The following is a 24,718-nucleotide window of genomic DNA, read 5'->3' as shown; positions in this document are numbered from 1 at the left end:
TGAATCGGAGTGCCATAAATCCTCCAAATCATCCGCCTGGCTTTCGTCGTCAGAATCCAGTAAAACATGTTGCAATATTTCTTCAGCACTGAATCCTTGCCTTGCCATGTTTTATTTAAAAGTGAAAAGGACGTAATTTTTTTAATAATGGCGTTGAAATACTAAAGAAAATGTATAATGAAACAAATTGTTAGTCACGTAGAAACTAGTTAGAAAAAAACTTTTACACAGAATTATAAAAGTCAAGAATAAACCAAAACTTTGCAATATAATAAATTGTCAGACCGTTGTCAAAAATTGTGAAGTGCACTTTACATATTTACTGATGATGAAACTATATGAATGCTATGGTTATCTATGGTGATTCAGATTAGCTTCTTGAGCAATGCTTCACGTTTATGATGAACTACACGTAGAAGGGAAATCCAACAGGCGTTTGCACAATTTCGTCGTTTAGCGACGTAGATTCGACGAAAGCGGCGTAATAATTATTAGGCCTACCTGGTATCAATATTGGCTGTTTCTGCAATGTTGCGTTATGACCATGAACGCCACGTGGCTTGAAAAACAACATTATAACGCTGAATGAAACCATGTGCGTGAAGCTGATAATTTATCTAATAAAATAATCTCTGATGTAAATTCAACGATTGGGCAATGGTATGTCTCAACAAAATTACCAAATATTCCATCATTTTGACGGCTAGAATGCATTGTTGAACCTAAACCGAAAAATATAGATGCGCTGTTCATCCATAATTTTTGATATTTGTTTATATGTTTAGTGAAAATAAGCTGTCATTCTTGCTATTATATTAAAAATTAAAAAAAAGTTTGCAAAACGTCTATATTACCATGAATGCGGTTTCGTCTGTTTTGATTGTCCCTTGCTGTAGGCGTACTTAGGCAAGTTGTAATTATCACAATCTAACTTTTCCCAACTATGAGCACTATACCTCGATGCGCATTTGTGTATTGTGTAAAATTTTGATGGTGTCCAAAAATCAAATATTATTTACAAAATAACTCGATCTCTTAGAATATCCTCATATGTCACATCAACAAATACTTTCCTGACTTACAAATAGGCCTAACTATGGTAATAAAGAAACATTCTACTAACGGACAATTCAGTGATAAAAAAAATCCAAAAGTTTGATATTTCTTGCAAATGCAAATAATATAAGTTTTTCATAACAAGATGAAGTTCAATAGCATTACAAGAATTCCATCACCATAATTCAAAAAGAACCTTTCCATTACTTGGGTTGACCCTTGCAATTAATCCGCATATGGGGTATGTTATGTACCACTATGGTTCACCGTACTGCCGATTGCCTAAAGCATGAAAAAAGTTGCATCTGTCTGCGGTTATAAGTTATATTTTTTTCTAAATTGAACTAAAACAGCTATTCGCATTATGAAACAGTTGGATAAGTGCCATAAATCAAACTATGGAATAAGTTTGTTTCCCTATAAAAACGCCTGCCTGCAAGATGATACCATGTTCATAAAAATTACTCGATGTAGCCTGCATAACGCAATATACTTTATGATATTATATTTTCTGATTATACATTTCCAGTCCTTGTCACAGACTGCATAATGCTCACTCATTCACTTTCAATGTAGCTGAAAATAGTTGTTAGATAAAACCTATATATCACACGCGCTATCAAGTAAAAGCGTTCTATTTTACATTGATTCGATTGGCTCAATATGAGATGGCTACTTCTAAACTACACTTATGAAGGCAGAGTCTGCAATTACTTGAATTTTGCAGGTGTGACCTACAATAAATAATGCGATTAATCGAATACAATTCTCACACAACTCGTGAATATGTCTAGTCAATCAGCGCTGACATAATGCTGGATGATGCATTATTGTTTATTGAATAATTTAGTAAATATGCGTAACTTCATCTGTTTGTTATTGTGAGACGAAACTAGGAAGAATGGAAATAGAAATGGATAAAATAAAGGTATTTTTATTCAATGTAAACGCGCTGCCGCGTGTCATTATCTAACTAAAATATCTCTCGCCGCTAGCCTATCTCGATTCACCGTTTTCTGACGTCACGTCCATTCGACAACAAACGATTTCTTTCATGCATTCTCAGTTCAGGTTGGCAGTTACCCGCCTTTCCGTCGATTCAACATTGCAAGACGTCGCATAAGTTCATATCTTTAGTTTGGTAAACAGAGATAATATTTCATTGTGACATTGCTATGTAAACTTATATTTCACATGAGACAACTTGACAAGTAAATATACAAGTTTTCACAATTTACGACGAGTTATAGCACATGGAAATGTTACGCTACAATTGCTTTGGGAGGTACTGCATTGTGGTTTAGTTTATCAGTGACAGTGAACCTGGTACAAGAAGCCTCGAATATATTGATTCAACTAAGCTGCATCACGTATAAACGTGGTGGAACGATCGTCCTTTTCACAAAAACGTGATGTTCTGGTTTATCCTACACAAATGAGAAGCGTATTGCATTTCAAATCTTTACATGTCGACTTGGAAATAAATGTTTACAAGTATATGTGAGAAGCTTTGGGAACATCGACGCCTTTTCTGCTTTTGATAGTGTGTCGGACAAAAGGAAAGATTTGAAACCAAAATCATGATATGTTACAGCGCAGCTTCTACAGTAGCTAAATTTCTAATTATTCAAAAAAGCGTTGTGGCCCAAACAGTACAATCTAAAACCAGTCCACAACGTTGAATATGTCACGAGAAAGGAAAATGCAATCAAAAGAAACCAGCCAATCACTTTCAATACTTATCTCACATTTTATATCAAATCTACTCCAAATGACGCTGAGTCATTGCAATAACGTTGTAGCCTATGCTTTGTTTGATTGAAAGGACATCATTTTCTGCGAAAAACAATTGTCGCGCTAGATGTATTGTCACCAAGTCTTATGTTTAATTTTACGCAATTTCAACCGCAAGCGACGGTAAATCATCGTATCAAAGTTGAAGCTTTTCCTGTATCGACGTCGCTTATAAGCCGTGGTGAGAACAAAAGATCCACGCATTCTGCCAATTTCCTTCACGCTGTGAAGCAGTTAGGATTAACGAGACATGGACCAAATTAATTACTTTCATCCAACTGGTGGGAAAGTTTTGAACAATAGAATATGAAATATTTCAGAGGATGTGCTGAGAAATGCCTTATATCTCTCAATTTATAACCTTTATTCGCTCAAAATTTCAGCTCAATAGAGGTGAATGAAAGTTAGGAAAAGTCAAGAAATCTCGTAGTCGCAGCCTCAGTGGTTTTAGAGATACAACTGTTGATGCAAAAAAGTTGAATTGACAGCCCCCCCCCAACCTTCAAACAGTTAAGGACTGCTCTCCATTCAGCGGGATCTAATGGATGGTATAGTTCACCTGCAACAAGACTTCAACAATCGGAAACTTCACTCTGTCAATCTCGGTGACCGGGCCGCGAAATTTTTTTTCCCACGAGATTTCTGTCTCATTTACATATTATGGTAAAAGTTTGTATTAAAATCGTGTGAATGCTACATTTCTTCGTTGGCACGGTTGGTTCAGTGGTTTCACCTCTGTCAAATGATCGTGAGAACGAGGGTTCGACGCCCGTAGAAGTCAAACTTTTTTTTTTCTTTAAATTAATTTTTGCGGTGCACAAGAGCTTTTCAAAAAAAGTAGGGTTAGGGAAAGCTTATATTTTATTATCATTGCAGAATTTCATTGGTAAATAGTTATTTCGCAATCTGAATCAACAATCTCTCAAAACACTTTCGGAAAATCTTACTTTTAGAGTGACTAGAATCAATGAGACAGAAATCTCGTGGGAAAAAAAATTTCGCGACCGGGCTTGCGTCAGTGATTTAAAGCCTCTACAAGTATGCGAAACTGCCAGGATTAAGCTCTGCAAGAAGCTTTCCCAGTCCGAGGATAAAAATTCAATCAATCAATCAATGCAGGAGATTAAAGACATCATTGATTTGGCCACATGGAAGGTATGATTAACACAAGATACAGACACAACACACTTTGGTAGGCCTATATTGGCATGTGGTTCACAAGAAATGGCTTGGTTTATGGAGCAAAATAACCAAATTTAACAGACAAAATTACTAAACAATAGGCCTACATATAGTTCAGGCACGAAGCTTCTTCCACAGCCGAAACTTAGAAACACAGGCCACCAAAAACTCCCCAACACCTATAATATTGTTGATATAACATAAAATGTTGATAATCATTTTGGCACTGCATATTGATTAATAAAATCTCATGGCTTCCAACAGTGCTCCACCGGGGCACTGTAGGAGACCTCAGGATGGGGCACTGTTGGAACCACGGGCCTACAAGATAAGATGGCGTCAGTTTTTTTTAACGAGGCCTACGATCTGAAACGTTATAACTGAAACCTAGTCTAGTGACTGACCAAGCATGAAAAACTTGTGAAGCATCCCTGAATCCACCGTAAAAACTGCAACAAAAAAAGTTATAAAGTTCTGAAAATTTACTTTTTACCCCCTAAAACAAACTTTCATTTCTGCCAACAACAAGCAATGACTTATTTCTGCCTAACTTAGTTTCAGCAGCTTCTACGGACCACGTGACCATGGTAATGTACAGTTGAGTGAATAATTTGTCACGGATTGCGAAAAACGATGGGAGGGGCACTGTAGGCACCCGGGGCACTGTTGGGCACTCTCCCCTACTATTCATATGTCTGAGGCCCGCTTGGCCTCACTGTACTTCAAGCTTTTATAGCCTCTGTCTAATGTACATTAAACTCTAGCAAATTATCTTAACATGTCTTTCAAATAATTTCCGAGACAAGCAAACTGCAGCAGAATCGTAAAGAACTGTAATTTAGGTGATTGATCTCGCAAGGTCATCAGAGGTTAAATCTGATTTACTTCCCGATCTTAAAATGTACCTTATGAAGTTATGATATTATGTACTAAAGCTGGTAAAACTTTCAGGCTTTAGTAATTATCATAACATGTCTTTCAAATAATTCCCGAGACAGACATAGCCTACTGCACTAGAATCGTGAAAAACTGTAATTTAGGTCATGTTTAGGTTATTTAACTCTCAAGGTTATCAGAGGTCAAATCTGACTTACCTCCCGATCTTAAAATTAACCTTATGGTATGTAGGCTACTAACGCTGGTGACAATTTCATGCTTTAGTCATCATTTGCACAACTACCGGTATGGTAACCCGCTGCACTAAAAAGATCTCATTGCACTTCGTTTTAACTAGTTTCGAGGTGTTGTTTTATGAAAAATTTTGTTTCATTTCGAGCAATGATTCAGTTCAGTTGTTTTTATTTCTGACCATCACAGCAAAACAATACACGTCAACAGAGCAAAGGTCGAGAAAAAGTCCCACCGTTACGGTACGTCCATGCTGTTCACTGTCTTACGCTTCCAGTCGCCTGCGTCTGGGGTAGCCGTGAGCTGTTTCGTAATTCTACTCAGCTGTCCTTTGTAGCTGAAGAAAACTGCACTTTTTCTCAATTAGGTCACGTGAGAGCAGATTAGAATGTAGATTGTAAAAGAATATTTTTAGCTCATTGAAGACCGTTTTTGTACAAATACGCATACGGTTGTGAACAAAACATACAAAACATCTTGTAGTTTTACTGTATTTTTATTTTCCATGGTAACGAGACAATGTTTTGTGAACATTAAGACGGCTTGTAATTTCAATTTATATCCTAATTCTATGCAAACACACCTCTGTTTGCACACTGATGTTGAAGTTGGTTCTAGTAGGCTTAGTTATCCAATATCAACAGCATTAAATTTCACATTTTGTTTTATAGTACAAGGGACTCAAAACAAAATTCACTGAAGCGAAATAAAATTTTATTTCATGAAAACGACGCAAACTGTTGCAAATTGTGGTTTACCAAGCACGTGGCCATAGAACGAGCCTTCAGAAATTGGCCAAGAAAGATCTGTTCTACCCAAAATAATGTTTTTCTTAGTGACATAACATGTTTGGTTTGCTCGTTTTGGAATTGTCTGTCCAAGCTTTGTCACTGCAGTCATTTAGAGCTACCGAACCTACTAAGTAGTTTATTTCCATCATGGTCTTCAAAACTGTTGTCATTCGTCATGTGGTTTTGACAGTTGTGTGTGACCCATTTGCAGAGGCTCCGAGAGGGGGAAGTCGGGCTACTTTCCCCCCTAGCATAACATTGTAAAGGTAAAACGAGTAGTTTTTCGTTTTGTCACTTTTGAAGGGGGCCCATTTTTACTACTAAAATAAAAATTTACCAACTTAAAAATAAACAAATTATTGAATGAAATGCGTAGGTACAACTTTACAAGTATTTTTCGATCATTGTTATGTTGTTCTAACTTGAAAACTAGTGCTGCTTTGGCTAAGCGTGTATTATGTTTGCTTGACCAACTGTACCTTGACATGAAAAACTGCGTTTACCAGGCATATCATAATGTATCCAATATAGTTGGAAAAGCTTTGGTAGAGAGTTTGCTTTGTTGAACCATAGAGAAATAAAACATAGTAACTTTAGCGGGTTTAGCATACTTTATTTCACACAAGATATAACATAATTAAAATAAAATAAACTCAAACGTTTTCGACACGTACGTGTGTGTTCTAATTGTTTGTCCAATGCCTGTAGTCTACACCTCACGTGATGTGTTTCCCACCGCATAATTTACTCGCAATCATTCTCGTATCATTTGTTCAGTTTGTGCTTTTAGTCCAGAGTGTCGTTACAGTTACAGTGCATAGTCAAATTTATCTTACGATTTTTCATTTTATGTATTGCAGATTTAATTCCTGATGAAAACACACGTACGTGTCGAAAACGTTTGAGTTTATTTTATTTTAATTATGTTATATTTTGTGTGAAATAAAGTATGCTAAACCCGCTAAAGTTATTATGTTTTATTTCTATATTTGGAAAAGTATGCAAGCAAGATTGAAGAAAGTAAACCCTTCTTGCCTATTTTCTGCTTATGGATGTCAGTGCTTAAATGCACTAGAGTTGGAGTTCATGGTGTGCAGTAGGGTGGATCGAAAAATCCAAAATTTTTATTTTTCTAAGCTAGTATGTGAAAAAGGTGCGAAATACCCATAATAACATACATGCAAATTTTTTTTTGGTTTTGACAATTTTTTGATCGCCCCCCGCAAGGTTTTAATTTCCCTAATATCGGGTTGGAGAAAGTCTCCCGCAAAATTGGTCAAAAGCATAAATACTGTGTGACTCACTTATGCGCTTTATGATGTCATAATAAGCGACTTGTGTTCAAACAGATAGGCTACAATTGACCGTTTTATCACCATTGCTAAAATACTTGGTTGGGTATCTCAACAATTAGCTGATGTAGTATTTGATTCTTCAAAAGAATTCTAGATATAAAAGAAGCTTTATAGTACAATTATTGGAATTTGCTTGCACTGCAGGTTCCACAAAGTTTAATAAAAGCTATATGCGCTTCTTACAGATTAAAAGGCAGTTTACTTAGACTAGTATGGGTAACTCTTCTGGGCGATGGCCTAGTTTTATTATTACTTGGTACTCCCTTCATCAATCTTCACCATTCAGTTTGACTGCACTGGTGAATGTAGCATTGATCTGGCAATGCGAAACCCAGGATGCTTGAATCCCTCAGACACTCACGATGGCTGACTACAGCTAATTAATAGAAACCTTAGATTATATGTCAGCGATAACAATCCGTATGGGAGACGGCAAGCATTGGTTATGTTCATTATCCGTGTTTATGCTCCAATGTGGTTCACAATAAAATCACATTCATCTTGCAAAGATGGAGCTAGACACATTCACCAAATGATAACCAAATCACGATATCTTTGTCAGAAACACAAGAAAATTATCGACCCAGTTATACACCGCAACTCATACTTTGCTCATCCGGAAAATATAATTTTGGCTATGATAACTTACCATCGACCACATACTCGAGAACTAGGCCTGCGTGGAGTGATGAAAGCTAGAGCTGCAAAACCCAGGGGAAAAATAAAAAAATTTAAAGTTCCCTCAAAGCTTAATTTTGATGCAGTGAAATAGCCTACTTCGAATTGATTAACTGGACAGATCTTCCTATCACGGAGCCTCCTGTAATTAAAACAATGACGGATGCTGAGCTCCTGCAATTCATCATGCTCACTTCAATTTGTAAATGTTTGTAATATTGCTTGCAGTCTTTTTATGCATGAGCGCATAAATTAATAGGAAGTGACTTTGCCAATGGGCCACCTGTCAAATCTATACTCGGCCATCTGATGGTGATGGTTAATAGGCGTTTACCTGTTGGAACCGCGGGTGGTCCATCAGCCAAGTCACTTTAAAATTAATATGCTGAAAGAGGGTGAAGTCAAAACTCTTAAGTACACACATTTTCATTGTATTTGGTGTTACATTAGAACCTTTTGCCATGTCTACAAAGCGAGTTAAAATCGAAAAAAAATTTGCCATGCAGTTCTTGTATGTTTAAGTGCCTAAATTTGTATGTCGCGGGGGGAGATCAAAAACTTGTTCAAACCTCTTCAATTTTTTACATTGTGTTATGGTGATATATTGGCAACTTTTGCCATATCTAGCTAATTAAAATTGAGAAAAAAATTTTTTTTTGCCATTTTTGATCCACCCTAGTGTGCAGTGTTGTCCAAATATTGTATCATTTTCGAGTAGTGTAATTGATCGACTAAGCTTATGTCATTTTCAATTGCAGCCAAGCCAGATAGGAAATTCTAAAGAAAGCTATAGCCTACCATTTTCAAGCAGCCTACTTGAGTAGTTTCAAACCTGTGCTTCTCGGCATTATGTAGATCACAGTCCTAAGCGAGATTCACTCTACTAACCTATTTATGCAGCGGGAAAGAACTGTTTAATGTTTTTCGGCCCCAGAGGAGGCTCACACGACGACGACGAATGGACAATAAGCTGATGAATTTAATGAAGTTAAAGGAAGATGTAATCAAAATTACAGAAAGCTGAAAACTAGGCTACTCGCAAGCTTTAGTTGTTATAGGAACTATGAATTAAAAAAAATATATTTTTCTGGGGACGGAACGCTCCAACAACCCCGCTTCACCAGCTCAATCTTGCCAACAAAATTTATTCTACTGTAGGCCTACGCTATGTTGCAAAGGATTCGCTAGCTGATGGTAGTTTATTCACAAATGTATCAACAAACTCAAAGATATCGATAAGTTTGAAGTCCTATGGAAATATCATTGCAGCCTATGTCTGATGTGTAGTTGCAGGCATGTGGAACAAATTTATACAAGTTGTAGGCTACAACAATGACATTTTGGAAAAGTTGGTAGGCTACTTTTGAAAGAAAGCTACCCATCAAACTTGAGCTGCAAACCGGAACGCATCACCCCATGATATCTACTCAAGGAAATCATTGATTGCAACTTTCGAAACACTTTTCCAAATATTTTTGTTGCTTTGAAAACTTGTTACGTAAGCCAGTACCTCCAACGGTTGCGAGTTGAAAACGTTATTTTAGCACACAGAAATTTGTAAGAATTGTTTACGCACCATCACGACTCAAAACCGAGTGAACAGTTTATGCATGTTGTGCATCAAATTAGACCTTGCAAACCTTTAAATGTTTGATGCTGTGATCCGTAACGTTGCATTGCAAAAGGTTTGGAATGGATTGAACGCTTTGTTGAACTATTTTCATTGCCCGCATTATGTGTTTACAATTTTTCCTTTATCTACTGTAGGTTATACTAAAATTACCACCTATATAGCAATTTCGATTCACAACATGACTGGAACCAACGCAGACGCAGTGACGCAGACTTGTCAAGGGAGGAGACGTTATCACCGACCCAAAAGCGGCTCTTGCAGGATTCCACACAACGAACAGACAAGAATTCATCAGCAAACACTTCCGCACTGCCTTAACACTAGAGAGTTTGAGCAAACTATACTGCATTCCTTGGATATGGTGCATTTTTCTTGGAAATGTCTTTATTTGGGGCCGGAAAATCGTTTTGGTACGGGATCTAAATTTTCCTCTCAACGGCCGTGGCCAAAGGCACCATGTATGAAGTGTGCATGTGCACATCATATAACTTTATTGCAATTTTTTCAAGAGAAAATATTGAGCAACAATGGCAATTTTGCTGCAAGTGTAGTCGAGTGATTTTTGTTGATTTTCATAATTATTGAAAGAAGTTTTGTCATATAGATATAAGTTATACGTTATTTAAAATCGAAACTTTAAAGGAATTCAATTTCACGACTTAAAGGTTTTTGCTCAGTTTTAATGACAGGTCGTATGAATGTTTAAATGATATATTGTGAATACTATGTTGTGAGGCTACTTGATGCAACAAACCTGGGGCCTCCAAAGTTTTGTGTAGATTATTATTGAGGTGTTTTTTTTACCCCAATAAATTTCGTTGAATCGGGGTAAAAAAAACAGTGCATTTTATGGAATGTTTTGGCTTTGTATTGGTGTTACATCAACTGCCAAGCAGTGATCACCAAAGATACAAAGACAAACTTCTGGATGCATCAATGCCAATGTATGCATGTGCTACAATGCACAATCAATTGATGTAGTTTGAATTGGGGGTCCAAGGTTAAGATCGGTGTTGCGGGTTAGTCGATCAATAGCACAGATTGAGAGCACAGAGTGATCCATCGATCGATAGTGTAGTGATTGTGCATAACACATACAATCATACATACACAAACTGTTGTTTGATTTCCTGTCTGTTGTTTTTAGGTTGTATGTTGATTCACAAACTGTTGGTTGATTTTTTGGGATTCACAATCCGCGAAATTTAATCGCCTACTCGCATGTTTAAACTAGACCTGCAGTTAAAATTCAGGATGGCGTGCACACTGCACAAGTACAGCCTACTAGACACAATTTTTTGTCTTTCTGCTGTTTTTATTAGAGAAATGAGACTTTGCGATTCTACAATGTGTATTTTAATCAAAAGTGCATACAAAAATTGAGGGAGAAATCGTTTTCATCATCATCATGGCCCATCCCGTCGGTTTCGACTCTGGGTTCAGCATCTGCCACAGTCCTTGTTATATGAGTTACACAAAGCTTCTTTCCTTTGGTAGAAAATCGTTTACACTACATATGAGATCAATAGCAAAACATATGAAATCAATATTATGATAAGAAGAAGAAGCTGCTATACTGACAGATGTTTTTTACCCCACAAAAATTCAGGTATTTTGTGTATAATTTTCAAACCAGTTAATGGATAAAATTTCATTGTGGGATAATAGACATACATGCTCTCTATATTGTGACCAACTTTAGTGGTCATACTTGATAAGCTAAAAAATCTAGGACAACCTTTCTGAAAAAAAATTCTTTCTACCCACTTGACTAACCGAAACGACTGAATTTATATTACACGCAATTCAACGTTCTATACACTCATTAATTGCTTAAACACAAAAGAAAAAGCCAGCAGGTAGCTAAATCATCAGGGCATGTTATAAAAATTGTATTATATTTTGAAAACTGAACATGATTGCCATGCCGTTGCAAGTGAGACAAACACTAAAATAATAACTTTGAGGTAAAGTCATAATTTTTTTATGAAATATAAAATCGCAAAATGTAAATTAAATAATATGTTTAACCTGAATTGTATTGATTATATTGTATTTATTTTTGTTCGTCACTTTTAGTTTTGTTGATTTTTACTCTGCGAAACTTCAAATGGACTATTTGTTGCAAAATCAATCACTTAAATTAAATAACATGATGCGTTCTACTGGTGCAACTCAAGCTAAACTATCACAAGATGTATAAAGTGACAATCTGCTTTTATTCCAACGTTTCGTCAATCAGACACGACTGACTTCTTCATGGGGCTAGACCAGGTACTGACTACCTGTCTAACATGGCAGAACACAGGACCATGTTGCTGAAATCAACTAAACATGCGAAATGAAAATTCAACTTTTAGACCAAAAACATAGTCCTGTGTTTTGCAATTCTAGACAGGTAGTCACTGCCTGGTCTAGCTCCCTGAAGAAGTCAGTCGTGTCTGATTGACGAAACGTTGAAATAAAAGCAGACTGTCACTTTGTAAATCTTGTGATAAAAAAGGTGAGTCCCATTCTTGAATCCAAGCATCGGGGGATGAGAAGATAAGGTTCTCATTGTACTAAGCCTTAGGCACTAACTAGAGTAGGGTGGCCAGTTCCTTTCTCTCGGTCGCCTTTCCTTCAGCAACTACGCCCACCCAATTTATTACACCCTGGGTAGAGGTGAGCGGTGTTTTTCAACAACCACCTTTAAGCTGGGAGTCGAACCAGGATTGCATGATTGGAAAGCGAGCGCCTTATCGGCTGCGCCATCCCACCAATCTTGTGATAGTTTAGCTTAATTTGCACCAGTAGAAGGCCTCATGTTATTTAATTAAATGCCTGGTGAACAGCCTCATTCAATAATTTTCATCAGTCACTTAAACTTCAACCAAGTTTAGTTATAAGCAAACGCAGATGCGACTATCAAGAATAATTTTACAAAATCATTTTATTTTTGCTTTTTAAGGTTTAATAAGTGGATTTGAAAAACTACAAAAAGCAAATGGCATTTCTTCAGTGGTCTTTCCAAAATTTGATTCTGAAATGTATAAAGTTGATTTTTACCAAACAACAACCAAAGTTGACGACTATCTTGACGACTATCCAAACAGACAAGATATTAACTTAACTCCATTTGATCAAGTAGTAACAATCGATCAACTAGTTTCTGATATTCAAACGAACAGGTTTGTGTCGGTTATCGGATATTCTGGGCATGGAAAAAGAACCTTATCGCAACGCTTGGCAAGGTACTTTGCTGAAACCGAAGATATTCTCGTCCTAAGGATTTCTTCTAGGTTTTTCTGGTCCGAGAAATTGACGTTAAAAGAGTTTTTATTGGGAAATTACAACTACAACTTAAGCGATGAAGAAAAGCAATCTATGTTTGAATGGATGACAACCAATCCGGAAAAGTGTTTCATAATTTTAGACGGGTTTGATCAGGTGAGCTGGGATGAATATTTAGAACTTTTCGATTACAACACTCCACTCCGCTGTGAAGAGCTTGTGTCACATTTATGTCAAGGAATACTTTTTGAAAACTGTTACTTGATACTTGTTTCAAGTCCAAGCTACTTGGTTGATATACCACGAAGATGTCGACCTAAGTGCATTTACTTCATTCGTGATCTGACTTCTGTAAAGATAAAAACAGAAGTCGTCGCCTTAGCAAACAAGCACCAACAATCAGAGGTTCTTTGGAGCTACCTGACAGCAAAAAAAATTAATTTGAAATCCATGTTTGAGGACCCTGCCATGCTAAAACTTTTAAAAGCTTCTCTTGGCTCATCACACAATATCGCTGATCTCTCCACAATGACCAGAATACTTCATGTTGTATTGTTAAATTTTAAAATCTCAACGCACGCCATATCTGATAACATTATCAGCAAACTTTCAAATGTTGCCTGTAAGGAAACATTTGGACAGCTACAATTACAGCAAAAAGGAACTGCAATTACAGCCAAACATTTTTTAAATGAAAATCTCTCCAATCAGGATGTTCAAGGTCTCCTCGTTACTCTATCAAAAACAGACAGAAAATTCGCACTCCAGGAAGGGCAGAAACGCTTCCATTTTCGCCACCAAACTGTACAGGATCACTTCAGGGCTTTGTACATCTGTCATGAAATGTCATTGCCAGATTTTACAGCTTTGGTTCATGATAACTTACTGGAGGATTGTTGGTCTGTCGTTATGCAATTTGTGTCCGGGCTCCTTTTGGATCCCTTCATTACCAAAGGTGATTCTATGTTTTGTCTAAAGTTTATTTATCGTCGTCGATAAATAGCTGGAGCCGACGATTTATCGTAGCCTACCACTAACAAAAATTTTTGTTGTTGTGCTTGTTTTCATTATTAGGTCATTTTCTATTATTAAGCTTGCATATTAAGTGCAAAAATGATTTATTAACTTAGTGAAAAAAAAACGCAATATAATTATAGTCTTTGTTACAATTTTTAATTGCAAATAGACGTTTGATGTTACTTGTGAATAAACGCAGAAACGATTATTTATGAAATACTTTGTTTAATTAATTATGCAATTGTATTTTTTCAATGTTGTATTTTATTAAAATTTATGTTAGAAGATGCACAAGTATCCCACAGCGACTACATTATGACGAGCTAAATTTGTTACTCGTCTGTTTAAAATCAGTGACATTTATTGTGTCAACAAACACTTTTTTACAGATCTATCGAGCTCTACAATCAATGTATATCCTCTAGATCAATCTACGTCATCGCTGACATCACTACAATCATCACCTCAATCAACGGCTTCGTCTTCACAAGTTTCTTTCAGTAAAAATATCGGCTAGGCCAGCGGTTCTCAACCGGGGGTTCGCTGACTCCAAGGGGTTAGCGAAGCGTTTTTAAGGGATCTATAAAAGTTTTCAAACTTGCAGCATCGGCGTTGCACTTAATAAAAGTCGCAATTTCTTAACTAAAAACTTTTTATACAAAAAGAGTCAAATCCTTTTATAAGGTTGCATTTATATGTTCAACTAGATTCTTTTGAGACAGCAGATTGTTGATCAATGCTTAAGTTAGATACGTAAACGTGAGCTAGTATTCCATTAGCACTCACAGTTTTGCCATAGGCCTAACTGTGATTACAAATATTGATTACAAACGAAAAAGGTGAGAAATTCTTTGTAAAGGTTACATTAATTTTCGATAAAACTTTTAGAAAGGCATTAAAACAGCATACAAATAACTGATTTTTGATTCTGGATGCCAACATGTAACTCATCAAGTAACTTCGTCAATTCAATCGCGAGTTCAGCAAATTCTTCTTGAGTGTGCCACTTTGAAACTTATGAAACATCTTTTCCTGTTAAGAGACGCGATATACTAAAATTTCATATAAAATGTTTGTTAGGGGTGCGCGATCGTTTCGAAGGCACCATAAGGGGTTCGCCAAGGCAAAAAGGTTGAGAACCACTGGGGTAGGCCATATACAATTTCATAATTACTCAATCTCGAATTGTTCCGTGCCTGGTAAAGTCTATAGCAGCGCTAAATTTGTTTCGAATTTTAGCCAAAAGACTGTTTTAAGGTGTAAGCGTGGTGTTGTGTAAACTCAACGTTTGTTCAATGTATGTTGATATAATAGCATCTGGACTGAAAGCCAAACGCTGCTGTCCAAGTCAAGTCAATTTATTTTGTTTCAATAGCGCCAACAAGCAGAGTAGGCTACCGGTAAATGTCATTGTCAAAACAATGCATTGTACAACTGTTGGTTATAATTCCTCAGTAGGATAACCATATTGTCGGTTTTAATGCGTTTGGCAGGCTATTTTGAGATTGGCCGTTTGACTTACTTTTAGCGTCTTTTAAATTCTTTTAGGATTATAAATAGTTTGAAAAACTTTTGAAAAGGCAACTTTTTTCGAATCCTGGTGATGCTTTTCATAATATTGTATTTTGAGCTGAATTTGTCAACAGCATGATTATTAACATAGCCTAAGCAGGGATGGAGGAACCACGTGGGCCTCGTGGGCCTGGGCCCACCTACTTTATTTTCTGGGTGGGCCCACCCACTTTTGAAAGCCAAATTTCTTTGCAAAGGTAGCGAAAACGGCAAATCAGAGAGAGAGTTCCAAAAAAAGATCTTCACTCATTTAATGTCTACTAGTTTGATTATCTTTGATAGCTGAATGATGAAATCCAATCTTTAAACTTTTCTGTTGAGTCCATTATTGATGTGCAGCACGTGTGGGTGTGGTTGCGTGTGACTGGTGGAGCAATCTATCAATCAATATAATTATTCTCTATGCTCTCTATGGTTATAACAGTGATATCATTACATATGCACGTACTGTATGATGCTGCATATTATTACTCCCAGGTGGTATCATAACTGTGTGTGTATATCGTCACATTTTGTACTGCGCTATAGAGCAATTCAACAATTTTGTAAATTTTTTGACCAAATCCCGCCTAAAAATGGAAAATTTTGCCTGTTGGCACGAAAGGCAATTATGAAAACGCAATGTGTAAACCAGGGGTTGGCAATCTTTTTCTAACAGAGGACCAAAGCCAAACTTTACATGGTCTTGGCGGCCGTAGCGTATTAATACCAGTTTTGATAGATTCAGAGGCATGATTTCAAAGCGTTGACGTAGCCTGATGCTTTCAGAATATCGGCTTGTAATATCCTTGATGGGAATCAGCTGAACAAATTCTTAACCCTTACAAGGTTGAGCTCCTGGAGTCTTGCTCAGTTTGAGGGGGGGCTGTCGATTCTTCTTATGCTTTGAGAGTGATATCTCTGTTATTTTTAAGGCACGGTTTTAAAATTTGGGATTCACGTTTAAAAATTATTCACGCTGAGCATATCCGAAAATTAAAACTATGTGAATTTTAGAACTGCTCATATACGGTACGCTAAAATGTTGAGGTGACTTATGACTGTAATTGTAGCGTGAGTTTACACATTGTTTTTTGGTAGAGTAATGAAAAGCATGCATTGCAATGTTGTGATTCAATTTTTTTACATAATTTTACATACAGCCAATTCCCTTCACGCTGTGAAACAGTTAGGAGGGCCAAATTAATTACTTTCATCAAGCTGGTGGGAAAATTTTGAACAATAGAATATGAAATATTTCAGAGGATGTGCTGAGAAATGCCTTATATCTCTCAATTTATAACCTTTATTCGCTCAAAATTTCAGCTCAATAGAGGTGAATAAAAGTTAGGAAAAGTCAAGAAATCTGGTAGTCGCAGCCTAAGTGGTTTTAGAGATACAACTGTTGATACAAAAAAGTTGAATTGAGCGCCCCCCCCCCCCCCCAACCTTCAAAGGGTTAAACATCAAAATCTTTCTTTACTGCACGCACAAATACTGCCAGCTCAGCTGTAGGCTTAGGCTATCTGTCGTGTCGGTGCTCTCATCTATCGCCATTGCGAAGAACTGTAGTCTAGATATACAATAACTCTTGCTAGATGTTACGTTCTCCGATATCTCTTCTTTTCGTCGAGTGACGGTTCTTGTTGAAAGACTTAGGCCTGTATCTGAAAAGTAGTTTTTTTTTTTTTTCTAGACATATGTTTTCAATAACATCCATCTTACACCTTTTCCCAAATTCTCCATCACTATACGATTTCTTGTCTTTTTCTATTGATTGTGCTACCTTGTAGCTAGCAAAAGAATTTTCTGATTCATTGGTTTTCCTTTCCTTTGCAACAGAGAAATTTACTGTTTTAAAGCTATTTTTTAGTAGATTAACTTTGCCGTTTCTCGGCGGGCCGTAAGTTGCCGACTCCTGATGTAAATAATTGCAAATATTAGAAATGCAGCAATAATATGGGGGTCTGGGGGGCGAAGCCTCCCAGTGGTTGGATTGACTTTGACTGCTGCGCCTCTGGGCCCACCTACTTTCAAAAAGGGTTCCTCCAACCCTGAGCCTAAGGTATTGCAACCCTGCAATATTTTAATCTGAGAATCCATTAAAAAAAGTCAATTTTCTGAAATTTCTGAAAATTTGTTTTGAATGTTTGAAGTCTGTTCGAAACAAAAATATTTCATTCCGCTTCAAAACGGAATTTCAAGTTCCTTGTCTTAATTCTGTTTGGTTTCGACTTGAAATTATTTGTCTTGATTTTGTTTCGTTTTTGAACAAAAATCTTTAAAAAGGATTTCGCTTCGTTTTGACTTGAAAAAGTTTTATTTTCGAACAGCCCTAGAACTAACTATAGTTCAAAGATAAATTGAAACCTATTGAGTCGCCAAAAGGTTGAGATCAGGTCGCGAGAACATTTAATCAAAATGGTGGTCGAAAGTGTGAGTTTTTTTGAAAGTGTGTCCTCAGATATAAAATAAATTGATTACTGTGAAAGCAATTGTAATCACACACTTAATACGTGTGAATCTTACCTATAACATACTGTATATCTATCAAAGCAGTGACGGATCTAGGGAGAGGGCACTAAGTCACGTGATCCACAAAAGCAATTAAAAAAAACACTTAAAATTTGCACACTTTTGCAAAATTTCCTTAACCCTAACCCTTTTGCAAAAATTCTCTTTCGCTCCATTTCCTGCCAATAACCTCACTACTGGTGTCATGGGAAACGCATGGTTTCGGCAACGGCATTGAAGGAATAGTAGCCAAGTGGTAAAGTTTTTAAGGGCCACTCAAAAATCAAGATACTGACAACTAAGAGTGCGTTTAAACCTCTATTTTAGACCTAGAAGTAGATGCCAAAATTCGTTTTCCTGTTGTCGGTCCTCGAAGCTATTTTCTTTTTAACACCGGTCCGTGATAGAAAAAAGGTTGGGAACCGCTGTATTAAAGAGTTTATTTTCTGCAACCAAAACGTTTAATTCTCCGTTGCTAGATTTTGCATAACCTACGTTGCAAGTTAATCGTGATGGTTTTTATTGTTTGCTGATTAGACGTTGAACTTTATTTCTTCTTCATTTTTATTTGTATGCGATAGCATAACAACCAGAACCGCCTGCCCGAACCAGAGACAAAGAGATTAGGCCTAACCACTTTGCCGTTGAAACAACTGACTGTAACAAACATACTTTCAGCTTGAAGGCTAGTGAACTTTTTGAATGTGGCGCACTGGCACAGCGTCTGAAGAAGTGTCTTCTGATAATCAAAATAAAAGCACATTGATTACAAATGCAACACAACAAGAAGAAGCCAAAGGACCACATATTTGTGGTCGATTATCTTTCATAACTTTGGGATGTTGTCAAGTGTCTTGCTTAAATGCACGTTTAACTGTTCACATTGTGTCATACCTTGAAACAAGTAGATTACAAACTCATTGCCCACGATCGTTCAAGGTTATAGTTAAAGCATAAAGTGAGATAGCGACTGTTCAGGCTGTATTCTACTTCTGCAATTGTGCCAATTGAATTTCGTAATTCTCATGATAATTTGTTTTCTTTCAGGTGAAATGATGCAAAAGAAGGAAACATTTATTTTGGAACTGCACAAAAAAATCCGAGATGTTGCTGCAAGTAGGTAACATTGGTCAAATTGAGTGAAACAAAACGCTAAAAGCATCACTTCCAGGGCCATTGAGAGGATAATGCAGGCTTGATATCAATAATAATAATGTTATGGTTTCTTTACTGTCCTCCTACAACGGCTAAGCTCGTTTAGTGACAGGATTTACTTTAATTTTGTATCATCAAAATTGTCTGGGAGGGACATTCTCCAAAAAATCTTTATTTTTTACTGAACAACTTGTGACTAACGTTTGATTATTTTATGGTTAGAATAAAGCAAATTGTGGTTTAGTTACACCAGGGTGGTCCAAACCTTGGCATGCGGACCGCATGCGCCCGCAAACTCTTTCTGCATATACCAGATTTTTCAGTGCTAAATCCACAGGTGTTGTAATGAATCTACCTACATTTCACATAAATGCCTTGCGTTAACCACAACCCTAGATAAGTTGCACATCATCAATTATTAATTATTGCACATCATCAATAATTAATTGATATTATCCTTACATTATTAGATCGCAATGATGATCGCTCCATCATAGCCATCAGCAAGATCCTACGAGAAGGCAACGATCATGAAGTGATGGTGACTGCAGGAAGTCATTTTGATGGAGGGAGCATACGCATATACGACTTCAACACTCAGAATGACTTAGATGCAGTGACGTCATTTCTCAGATCGATGCCAGCTCGAATTAAAAGACTTGATCTGTCCTACTGTGGAATGACTTCCAACATATTCCGTCTTTGGATCGAGGCAATCAAATCAATGCCTGGATCAGTAAGCAATGTTTAACTTTTGAAACTAAGGTTTATTTACGTTGATTTAGGATCACGTTAAACTCCACGGTTACAATGATACAACTTTATATTACATTGTTTTACCCTCTGAGTTTCAAATTTTGATTGTTTTCTTCATTTTTGACAGTTTTGTAGTTTTGTTTTATATTACAACATGTTAAGTAGAACAACATGTTACAAACAACAATCATTTTTAGGCGAATTGTTGAATCATAATGATAACCAAGTTGTGTTTAGATTGTTCGGATGAATCTCGAAATCAACCTCTTGTCGAGCGTCGATGGCGTCATCGAGATATTGCCTAAAATTGAAGAGGAAGTGACGTTGCTTCGTTGCCTCGATGATGGTGACGGACGGTCGAGACTTACGGGCATGGAGGAACGATCCAGGTTGCAGAATGCCCTTAATGATTTGGAAAATAAGGTGAGAGTTATATACCTTGCATTAATGTTATCTAAAGCAACATCTACCAACCTTTAAGCAATTCTAAATTAACCTTGATTTGTAAAAGTGCAAACCTTGACTTCCATTACGTTATTTTTCCTCATAATAGCTTGTTGATTAGCCCTTGTGACGCCAGCCGCAATTTAATTCAAAAATTATTGGCATCAGGGATTGCTTACATTTAATAGCACTGTAGATGAAAACAGTTTAGTTTTCGAAATGTTTACTTAACATAATTTAGCATTTACATTTTGAGGTCTACGTTTTTTTATTAACTCGTGTTGTTATTGCCTCTTCTTTTTGTGTTTTTTTTTTGTTTGTATGATGTATTAACAGCAAACAGTGGCACACCGTTTCGGCCTTCGGGCCTCGTCAGTGCAGTACGTACAGTACACTGGGTATAGCCACGAAGATATATAGGCTACCCGGTGTGGTGATTTTGCATATTAACATGTAATTATATGTTAACAAATGTATACGCACTGTAGTGCTAAACCAAATAAAAATGACTGAATCTGAAGTTTTTTTTTATCCTGTCCTTATCAGAGATTTTATGCTTTCCAAGGAAGTTTAAAATTGCTACTTCAAAAGCTGTCCTTGCTCTTTTTTGTACTGCACTCACGTGTACAGTGAAACCTTCACTTTCATTTGGAGACGAAATGCCTTGACGATCACCTAGTTTGACTCCAAAATATGCACAGTATGCGTGCTCTATAAATTGCGCAATTTTCATTTGATGACTGTGCACAAAGTGTACAAGGTGACCTTGCTATAACAGAACCTATATCCAGGGCCCGATTAACCATTAGGCTACTAAGTACTAAGGCTATAGCCTTAGGCCCTGGAAAAATTCGGTCCTCCATTTTTTTAAGGGTAAATTTTTGTTATTCTGATAGTGATGCAGATCCAGTACACAAGAATTTATTCAATTTGTGGCATATGTAAAAGATTGCCTTCTCAAGAAAAAAGATACTGAGACAAAATCCATGTATGGCTATACAGAATAATCATTAAGGCCAAGATCACTGAGAGATTTCCAAATGTTGAAATAGCTATACGCTTGTTTTGACTCTCATGATCACCACGTAGTGGAGAACGATCGTTTTCCGTAGACTATTTAAACGAGTTAAGAACTACCTACGTTCAACAATGTCAAATACACGCCTCCATGCGCTATCACTTCTAAGCATAGAGAGTGATGTTCTTAGAGGTTTGAATGTCAATGACATCATTCATACGTTTGCTAGCTGTAAGGCTAGGAAAGTGTAATTTTAAATGTACATTATGAGTCTATGACACTCAGTTACATTTAATACATGTTTTTATGTTATTTTTATGTTATTTTGCAGTAAATATTGTAATTCTAATTTTTCGTGTATGTGTTTTTATTACTTTTTGTAGCTTGGTTTGCAAAATTAGGCCCTTCTCTAGTAAACAGCCTTAGGCCTACAGTACCCTTAACCCGGCCCTGAACCTATCCGGATCATTTTTGTACGTTCTCATTGTACTGTGAAAAAAAAACTTTTTATTGTACTCTAACTCAAACTTGTGTATAATAACAAGGTAAAGTACAGGGTGCGGCAGAAAAACTTATCACATTTCAAATTGTTACTGTATCAAAGCTGTAGCATTCTGACAGGAGTTTGAATTGAAATTTTGCAGCAATGGGCTTACCATTTGTGTTTCAGGTTTTAGTTTTTATAAATAAATAATGTTTTGTGCAAATTTTTAAAAGTTTGTATCTGTATGTAAAATGGCCTGGACTGGCGAACACCGTGCATTTATTGTGGAAGATCTCATCAGAAATGGGGAAATTAAGAAATTTTAAGACTCATTTCAAACAAAACCTTAACGATCCTGGTCCCAATCGAAAATCTGTAATGTTCTGGGTCAAAAATTTCAGAGCTACGGGTTCAGCACTAAAGCGAAAGCCACCCGGAAGGCCTCGAAGTGTTCGAACTCCAACAAACATCCTTGCTGTAAAAGAGTCAATTTTGCAATCTCCTAATCGTTCAGCTCGCAAGCACGCCTCGGCACTGAGGCTTTTGAGCGAAATGAGCGAAATACATTAAATGGTCCCTTTTGACTTTAAAATGAGGCAATAAATGTTTTGATTGCTTATAAATTTTGTCTCTTTTTCCTAGTTTGAAATGTGGTAGGTTTTTCTGCCGCACCCTGTATTAGTGTCAAATCAAACACAGTAACTATCATCTAAACTTCAAATTAAACCATCCTGGAAAAACAAATTTAGATGTTTAACTTTTCAAGCACCGGGTGCATTCTTCGTTCTTTTTATTGTGATGTCATCAAAACTTTATTCAACTGCTGAAACAGTTTTATGACGTCACAATTTTCAATGATAAGGTCCTGAGGCTGAAGCTGTCAAAAGTCTCAAATGAAATTTGCCAAAAAAAACTACACCTGATGGAAGAAAACGGAGGAAGTTTTTTGATTCAGCATCGAAAAGTACACTAAGAACAGTCCAGTTTAAATTTACGCAACACAGTGTAATCTTTTCAATAACAACGTATAATAAACGGCTGAAAAGGCTGCAAAGTATTCGAAGTGTAGAAATGTTTTTAATTTAATCATTGGCATTATCTTTTACAGAAGTTGAAGATCTGGGTTAGCTTCCCTGACTATTGGAATCGTATCTACCTTACCTGCAAGGATCCAGTTGATTTTATGTTGATTGATTTTAATTTTGTACGTCACGTGCTTGGGTCGGGTTGATTGAGAGATGTTTTTATCTTTTGTTTGATATTGTTTTATAACAACTTCATGTCATGCATTGAATGTTGATATTGTTTTAGATTTTTTTTATATTTACTAACTTTGGTAAAAATACAGCAATCAACATCAAACTGCTTATTTATAGCACTTAACCTTTTATCAACATGTTGATGTAATGCAATAACGCGCAAGAGTAATCCTAGATCAACATAAATCCAAGTTACATCTTAGAATAACGGGTGGAAAGCAAAAGATACAAATTAAGTTTAGAGAACTGAAAAAGAAGATGGTCTCTCAGTCAATTCAGGCAAGCCAATAGCATTTATACTTGAATATAATTTGTTACAAGAGTAGGAGCTTATTGCTTGCCAACTATCCTTCCTCTGTCTGCCTCAATCATACTTGCAATCGTACATTGTGTTTTGATTTATTTTTTGTTGTATATTTTATACTTGTATATTAGCACTACACAACGATTAAACTCAAATCCTAGTTTCACACATATCGCAGAGTTGTCCTGGCATTACTCTCGCTTGCTTTACGGACACTGAAACTCAACACAAAAAAGCAAATGGTCTCCAGAAACAACGGCTCCCGGCACGCGGGAAAGGCGAGAATCAGAGGTGAAACGTCTAGGTCTACTGTAGGTCATCAGGCGAGCCACGTCACGTAGAACAAGAAACAACACAAATTCAACGTTACTTAAATCAGCTAACCAAGTTATAAAATTCATCACAATTACACAATTACAATCAAGAGGCAATTGACCCGCCGGAACAATAACATCCATCTTTTGATCCTTGACTGAATTGAATTGTTCTATTCATAGATTAGAACTTTTCGTGTCAGCTATCATCTTTTTTGAATTGATAACATTGTCAAGCTGACAATCCTTCTTTGCTGGTGGTGCTTCATAAAACGATTTTATGCGTTTAAGGACCGAAGAACGTGTTTTAACTTTGTTGTTGTCATAAGAGTCACAATTTATTATAAATTGTTTGTTTCATATAAATTTTTCGATGTCACTGAGGTCAGTCTCATTAACATCAGATCATTACCTTCTTCAACGTCATATCAATATCAAAATATTAAAGTAAGTTTTCAAAGCTCGATGTTTGTTACCGTATTTTAAGAAATACAAGCATAACAACGGTTGGACATCCAGATGACGCTGCAGAAAGCAATGTTAATCTTGAACTGTTAGGAAAAGTAAAAATATGTCAAACTGCAGTCAAACACAGAATAAATGCTCGGGGGTAGCTTCCTGTTACCAAGATTTAGAAGAAATAAACGAAACATGATTCAAACTGCATTAGGTGTGTGACAAATGCAGATAAATGTAAAAGTGGGCATCATTTAAACGCTTTAAAATAACACATGAAGATTAACTAGGAAATTTTATCAAAGCTAAAAACTATGAACGATCCATATAGCATGCCCGTATACAGTGGCGTAGCCATAAAAAAAATTTGGGGGGGGCCAAATATTTGATGAATTGAAGAGAACGACAACGTGTTTGATTTGAGACATCTCCACCTGATGTGCAGTGGCGTATCTTGGTGGATTAAGCAAGGGCAGCAAGAAAGGTTGTGGAGGGTTAGAGCGTGCCGAAGGCACGCGTACTCTAGGGGGGTCCGGGGACTTGCTCCCCCGGAAAT

The 24,718-nt window shown here is 36.7% G+C and overlaps 1 protein-coding gene and 1 long non-coding RNA gene across 2 annotated transcripts; both read left to right on the top strand.

Moving 5' to 3' along the window:
- Window positions 1-14,394: 14,394 nt before the first annotated feature.
- LOC145788251 (uncharacterized) lies at window positions 14,395-19,666 on the top strand. The gene is made up of 3 exons (XR_014291504.1): window positions 14,395-14,407; window positions 19,020-19,088; window positions 19,598-19,666. It is a non-coding gene; the product is annotated as an uncharacterized LOC145788251 (long non-coding RNA).
- Window position 19,667: 1 nt separating this feature from the next.
- LOC145765632 (uncharacterized) lies at window positions 19,668-23,060 on the top strand. Its single transcript, XM_082577464.1, has 3 exons — window positions 19,668-19,863; window positions 20,121-20,306; window positions 22,938-23,060. The coding sequence occupies exons 1-3, from the start codon at window positions 19,765-19,767 to the stop codon at window positions 23,058-23,060; spliced, it is 408 nt and encodes a 135-aa protein (XP_082433590.1). The 5' UTR covers window positions 19,668-19,764.
- Window positions 23,061-24,718: the final 1,658 nt, after the last annotated feature.

Source organism: Aplidium turbinatum, chromosome 2 (assembly GCF_918807975.1).
Source record: "Aplidium turbinatum chromosome 2, kaAplTurb1.1, whole genome shotgun sequence".
NCBI classification, from domain to species: Eukaryota; Metazoa; Chordata; class Ascidiacea; order Aplousobranchia; family Polyclinidae; genus Aplidium; species Aplidium turbinatum.
This window is presented reverse-complemented; position numbering and strand designations above follow the sequence as displayed.